Source organism: Cryptotermes secundus, unplaced genomic scaffold, assembly GCF_002891405.2.
Source record: "Cryptotermes secundus unplaced genomic scaffold, Csec_1.0 scaffold179, whole genome shotgun sequence".
Classification (NCBI taxonomy): domain Eukaryota; kingdom Metazoa; phylum Arthropoda; class Insecta; order Blattodea; family Kalotermitidae; genus Cryptotermes; species Cryptotermes secundus.
This window is the reverse complement of record NW_019724586.1, coordinates 1,048,023-1,055,573: the sequence shown is the minus strand read 5'-3', so window position 1 is coordinate 1,055,573 and position 7,551 is coordinate 1,048,023. Positions and strand designations below refer to the sequence as shown.

General features: G+C 39.4%; 1 protein-coding gene across 4 annotated transcripts in view; it reads right to left on the bottom strand.

The window, feature by feature from the left end:
- LOC111862311 (KN motif and ankyrin repeat domain-containing protein 2) overlaps positions 1-7,551 on the bottom strand; it is a 104,202-nt gene that overhangs the window by 5,200 nt on the left and 91,451 nt on the right. For all 4 annotated transcript variants that reach the window (XM_033750622.1, XM_033750621.1, XM_023847590.2 and 1 more), the window contains one exon: positions 3,743-3,955. In XM_033750622.1, coding sequence (XP_033606513.1) covers positions 3,743-3,955 — 213 coding nt within the window. The remainder of the gene's footprint in view (positions 1-3,742; positions 3,956-7,551) is intronic.

Here is a 7,551-nt window from a genome sequence, read left to right as displayed (position 1 = left end):
AGGTCAATAGCACTAGGAAGTGCGGTAGACAAGAAGAACCGGTGGTTGGGGACAGGCTACTGATGTCAATGACATGATACAGGGGGACAGGCTACTGACGTCAATGACATGACGAAGAACTGGGGTGGCTTGTTAGATTTCTCTTGATCGTAGAGATGAGTGGCTTCCATGACCTGTTGAGACTGAACCCTGTTTCCTTGTTCATGTTGTTTGGATGGAGCTCGATCTCAACGGCCTCCAGGATTATGCGATCTAGGTACCGGCTCTTGCTGGTGATTATGGCGGTTTTGTGAAACTGGATACGGTGGTCTAGATCGATGCTGTGTTCAGCTACGGCTGACTTGTCCGGATGTTCTAATCGTATATGCCTAAACCCAGAAGACGACTTTCTTCATTGTCATCGCCGTGAAAACCTCAAAACTTACATATGGCCTACTTGTTCATGTAGTTAGTGAAAGCACTTCAGGCTATATTGGAAATTTAGAAATTTATTCTGGTGAAGGTAAAAAATTACAAGAAACTACTGTTTCCATTTGGAACCCTATCTTGATCAAAATTACCATGTCTATCAAGACAATTATTATAACGATGTGGTAACTGCAGAATACCGTCTTTTGAGAAAAGTACGTGTTTGTGGAACAATTAGGGTGAACAGAGGCCTTCCTCCAGATCTGAAACAGGAATCTAAATCCCTGAAATATGGTGAAACCACATTCAGGAGGAAGGGGGATATTCTTCAGTCCTGGAGGGATACTGGTGTTGTGAATATGATTTCCACAATTCACAATTTGAGCATGGTTGATGTTCAAAGGAGACATGGACAGGTAAGGAAGCCTATATGTATTTCTGAGTATAATATGTTCATGAAGGGAGTTGACAGAGCCAATCAATACTTGGCCTATTATTCTCTTCCTAGGAAAACAACAAAATGGACAAAGAAAGTTGCCTTGTGGCTTATAAATTGTGCCATTTTCAATTCATTTTTTGTTTACAAAAATCTAAACCCTCATTCAAAATTGAAATACAAAGCATTTCTGATGAATGTGGCAAAGGCCTGGGCTACAGACCAGATGGTGGCAGCAGAACAAGAGTCAGACACAGACTTCGTGTGACTGGGCCCATCAACTCCCAACCCATGCATGCCTCATGTGGACCCCCATGGGTGACTCTCCAGTGATATGCGGAAACATACCCTCGTGAAAATTGTGAAGAGTGAACATTCCAAGGGGAAGCATCCTTCTAGGCAATGCCGTGTTAGCGCAGGGGGGGGGGGAAGGGAGTATGACTGCCTACATTTGCAAGTTATGTGCAATGCCACTTCACAAAGGGGAATGTTTCCAGAAATATCACATTCTCAAGCACTTCTAGGAGCATTGGTAACTGTTCTCCAAAAATTTTAGTTCATAAAATTAATTAGAAGATTTTATATTAATTTTTAAAGTGAACAGTGCACAATTTAGGGTACTAGGTTTAAAAATGACGGTCCCCAGGGTGATTTAAATACTTAAACTGCTGGTCCACGATGTGTTAAGATGTGTTCATGTATGGCAAAACCTTCACTTCTTATACATCACTTCAGATTTTCATGAGTTTCATTATTTCCTGGCAACTCGAATGCATCATTTGATACTTATTGACAGAAAACTTCAAGAGCAACTTCAGCTTCAAGAAGGGGTACATAACTGACATAGGTGTCCGGAGATAGGGACTAACTCTATCAACTGGGTCCAACTGAGTAGGTTTTACCTGAAGACAGAGACAGAATCCAGTCTCTGAAGCACTGTTTTGAAAAAGAAACAGGACAGTTTTTAGATATAGACAAGATGATGGATAATGTCCAAAAATATAATATTTGTACCAATGTACATTGTCACAAACTTTTAGATTTTAAAGAAATGCTGTCTTAACTTACTCAATTTTGGATGCCATCCCCTTCAAAATAGTCTCCTTGGGAACATATACAGTGATACCATCATTTTTTCCACACTTCAAAAGCACCGTGGAAGTAATTTTCCTTCATGCTCTCGAGTACCACTTGCAGTTTTTGGATGTCAGGCACTGTTTCAAAATGTTGTCCCCTCAGTTTCATTTTCAGTTTTGGATACAAAGTGCAATCACAGGGGGTTAAGTCCAATACGTAAGGAGGATGGGGAAGGATAACCATGTTGTTAGTCACAAACTCTGTGGTTTTCAGGGATGTGTGGGGGGGTGCATTGTCATGACGAAGGAGCCACTTGTGGTTGCGCCAAAGTTCCAGTCTTTTTTGTCGCACATTTTCTCTCAAACATCTTAAAATGTCACAGTAAAAGTCAGAGTTGACCATACTGGTAGTGTTAGGAGGAACTAATTCATGGTGAACAATCCCCTTCATGTCAAGAACAAACAATGAGCATGTTCTTAGTTGAACTCCAGACCTGTCATGCTTTTTCGCTCTTGATTGTGGGCTTGCCCACTGCAATGACTGTTGCTTTGTTTCTGGATCATAACCATAAATCCAACTTATGTCACCCATTACGATCCTAGAGATAAAAGTTGGGTTCTCATTAACCTTCTCTCATAGCTCAAGACACATGTTTAAGCGCTGCTGCTTTTTATCATTTGTCAAGAGTAGGGGAACAAATTCGGGGCAATGCGCCATGTTCTAATTTTCTGTTAAGATCTCCTGGAAAACTCCATAACTGGCCCCAGTGGTGTCTACGAGCTCATGGATTGCTGGGTGACAGTCTTTGTGGACAGGTTCTCATATCTTTTCAACATTTTCTGTCATTTTGCTGGTGCTTCATTGCCCTGAACAATTGTCATCTTCAACCGACACTCAACCGGCTTTGAAACATGAATGCTGTTCAAAAAATGCTGTCCAGCTTAAAGAATGTCCTACAAAAGCCTCATGAAGCATTTCAAGGGTTTCGGCAGCAGATTTACCGAGCTTCACGCGAAACTTGATGCAGACATGTTGCTTGATTTTTCCATCCATCACAAGCAAAATACAAAGTCAAAAAAAGCATTTGTATAAAAACAATGCATGTTCACAGTGCAGAGTCACATGGCAGACTAATGCAATAGACTTGTGGAAGTGTGACCTTGGCCTCCCCTCTCATCTTCCTGCACAGAGGCAGTTACAACAGTAGCAGTCCGGGAACTGCTCTAGTTATAAAAAGTATCAAAGTCTATAGTTTGGATTGCATATCTGTCAAAATTTTATGCATAATGTGATTTTAATGCCTTCATAACTCCTTGGTCTATAGCCTGCACAACTTATGTGGCGTTAAGAGACGAGAACATTACCTCAGCATCAGGATGACTGGAGTGTTTTGCGGTCATGGCCTGGGGCAGACTGTGTATATTCAAATTTTCCTGTGTTCAGGAAATCATTGTTTGCTCTTTGCTTTTGCATGTATAAACAAGTAATGGACAAGAGTTTACTGTGTCACAAAAATGAGTTTAACTTAAGGTAAGGTTTGGCTATTATTTTATGGTTCTGTACCAAATTCAAAGAGTTATATGGCACTGGATGTGAAATGACTGGATGGTTATGAATGATGAATCAGAGAGGGCACAGGAAAAAGTAGACCCGGACTATTTTAACTCTATTATGCCAGGACATATGTGGAACAAACTGTTGGACACCACAGAAACCTCTGTGACAATAGCCAAGTCTCAAAGTGGATAATGAATATGTTCAAGACAGCCAATTCCGTTTTCCAAGTGTTAACATTCATAAAAAAGAATAAAATTTACACACCTGCTTTGCTCGAACATTGACATCAGCAAGCTGAAACAAGCGACGGATCACTTGCCGATGTGTCTCTGAACGAACTTGAGCCAATGATACAAGCATCACACAAGTGTAACCGGCAGCATTTGGTCTGTTGATGTTACACACCTTTGAATCCAGCAGAATAGAGACTACATCAAAATTTCCATGAGACACTGCATAATGCATTGCAGTATTTCCCTGTAATTAAACATATTTGTTACATCATTATTTCTGAACACATTTATCTGGAAAATATTAATACAAACACTCTTATACAAATGTCTGTATATGCATGACACATACTGTATGTGTGAAAACATGAACTAAACCTACAATAACAAAACGAACCCATTATTTTGTGTAATTAAGTATAAAGTTAAACTATACTAGGCATGTGCAAGAATGAGAGATCAACATAGGAATTTGGGGAAATTTAAAAAATTGAGACAAAACAAGCACATGTTTTAGTAGACCAGTTTCATTTCAATAAATTATAATACTAGCAACTTCTAAGCCTGCTGCTGTATTTATCTGAAGAGAAGATAATTCTCAATGTATGACAACCCCACACTAGGAAATGTGCACAGAAAAGACAAATTTATGAATCAATTTCATGCTCTTATTATGAACATGTAAAAGGAAATAATATTAGAAAATATTGTGGCATATTGGCTCTATGCAGGAACTGATGAGCCACAGAGGCCTCGGGGCATGCGCACAATGTGAGAGTTGTGGATTGTATCGGTGCATTGATAGGTGACAACTCTGTGAATGCTTGGATTGCGCAACAGTGACAACACATACGGCACTCATTCCATAACTGTGCAATGTTTGGTAACCTCCCCCCCCATGATGTAACAGCATAGGAGCTGTAACAGGGGACACCGCTGTTACCACAGGGCAACAGGGAACAGTATAAGAGACCAGCTGAGTGGTGTGTGAGACAGTGTGGATTGTGAAGCCAGACAGAAGGGAGTTGAAATGTAGCAGCCACCGAAGCCAGTTACTAGAGAGAGAGTCACTAGTATCCAGTATTCAGTACGAGTTGGAAGTCCACCAGCTACGAGTTGAGTTGTATCGAGTGAATGGAAGTGACTGCAGCAGCAGAAGTAATTGTGATACTGCAGATGGCAGTAACTGTGTAATTGTGAATTGTGTTAAGTGTAAGAGCGAGTGTGGAATAAATTCGCTAGATCCAAAATGGCGTGAAGTTATTTGTCGCGCTACATACCAAACACGTGACAATATGTTATACTTGACATTTGTTGAGTCAGTTTCCTTCTTGAAGTCACTAGTTTTTATTCAGCATCACTGGTCTCACTCTATGCACCATTCCTATCATTTGTCCCAGTGTCTTCACAATTCCCACCCTGTGTGTCATAGTCACTGCTCACATTCTCATGCTCACTGAAAAACTTTCCCAAATTCTTCCTCATCTCCTTTCTGGCCTTGAAACATAGTTCTGTTTCTCTTGCTTTCTTACTTGCTACTCTCACAGCATGACAGTGAAGATCATGCAGCACATACTAAAAGCAACTGGTATATTTTTCCAATGAGTTCTTTCCCTCTCTTTCCAGAATTACACAACTACCCATCATGAATTTGAGTGCTAAATATGTGTATGTACTAGTTGTTTCCAATCAATTTTAACATCAAACCCTGAGACACAAAGCAAATGCAATTATCAAAAAATTCTCGAAGTTCAGGGCTGAAAAACGAACATTTTAACTGTCATTGAGAAATTCTTTGATTTTATTCTGAAATTTTAATACTTCCACATGCCTAATAACTACTCGAAGATTACTGAACCAGTCTCAATAATTCAAAGCATATGAGTCAGCTTATTAAAACTAAAACAGTTTGTTCCACATATAAACTTCCAAAATAAAGATATAAATCTGTTACTGAGCACCATGTACACAAACCAACCAGATTACATGTAATTCTGTAATTCATCTAGTGTCATCAACTTTCGTTTCTATTATAAACTAGCTGTACCCAGCCACGTGTTGCTGTGGCTTAGTCTGCCCATTCTTCCCCAGTTTGATTTGCAATTACTCGTCGCACTGCTTCCGCTCCGCAAGTATGACGACCTAAGTTTGATCTTCTGCGAGGCATTATTTGGATGAACTAAAGCAGATTGATTGCACCGAAGAAGAGGAAAGAAAGTTATAACAAAAACATATAAAATGGCAAAAGGAAAGAACACGACCTGGAAAACAAAGAAGAAACAAAAAAATAAAAAATACTAACGAAATATTTCAAGTCAAACGCAGATCAATGGACACAGCTCAATTCACCGCCAATTGCACTGAAAAATAAGGAAAATAGTTAAGAAAACGAATGAAAAACAATGAAAGAAGGAAAAAATAAACTATACTCACGAAATGAACGCTATGGTAAACGACACAGCTCAATTCCAATGTGGATGTGAGGAGTTGCACGTGTCAGTAATGCACGTAGCACGTTTGGTATGTCACGCTACAAATAACTTTACGTCGTATTAATTATAGCGAATCCTTATTGTAATTCACTTGCACACTTTACAATTATCGCCACTTGCAGTATTAGAGTTACTGGTTACACAATCTCTCGGCCAAAAACTTCTGTATCTCTTGGCGTCTAGGGTCCAACTTTCTTCAGCGGCAGCTATTCCAAGACTGACTGGGCGAATGAATTCAACCCCCTTTAATACCCTCGGCCGCTGCTATGCAAATGAGCCCCTGTTATAACTGTGGAAATGCTGCTTTGTTGATTCCATGATTCCTACGCAACGACCCATTGTTATTGCGTTGTCTCTGTGGGAACGCTCCGTGTATTCGTCGTAACCATGGAGATTCGACACAGTATCGCTATTGTTACTTCCTATGCAACGGTCGGTTCTAGCGTTTCCATAGGGGTGACTCTTCTGAATTCCAAATTCCAATTCTGTTTTTCAAAAGACACATGTTTTTACCTGTCACGGGTGTGACATCTATATAATGGGTATATAAAAACACGCGCGCATTCGAATGCAACATTGTGTCAAAATTTCGAAGCAATCGGTGAAGAACTTTCGGAGATTTTCGAGGGGTAACAAACGAACATTTACATTTTTATTTATATAGATTTGGACAATGTCTGGCATTAAGGAAACTAGGTAAAGAAGAAATTAACAGGTTTAACCTGGTTTATTTTCATTATGAAAACTAAGTGCAATATCGTGATGAATTACTTCATGAAAATCCATTCCTAGAATTACAAGAAATGTGAAGTTTTGTATCTATACAGTAAGCCATGAAAGAATACTGTAACAGATGTAGAGGTAATGATACACACATTCCCAACAATATCACTAAATTAGAATCAGCAGTTTAGTTCACTACATGTCATCACCTTTATAGAAAGACTTGCATGACTTCTGTTGGTGGTGGTGGTGGGGGGGGGAATGCTGTCATCTGCTCCATTGCAGACTATTTACTAACCAGGCTCTCACTGCTCTCTGATATGACCTAATTCTTCAATGCATGGTATGAAGGACTTAAGTCATTTATGCCAACAATATATACACAGAAGAGTTCTATCTTCTGATATATACAGTAGAACTTGGTTATAACATCATCAAAGGGACCTAAAAATAGTGTCGTTATAAACGAATGTTGTTGTAACCGAAATGGGCACTTCCACAGTAGCCTTATGTTAGTCACGCAAAAATCTACCAAAAACCGAGTTAAAATGTTGCATTTTTTAGTGAAATATGTAGTTAAGTACAGACTAACGTAACATTAACGTGGAATTGCCCAAATGTGTAATAT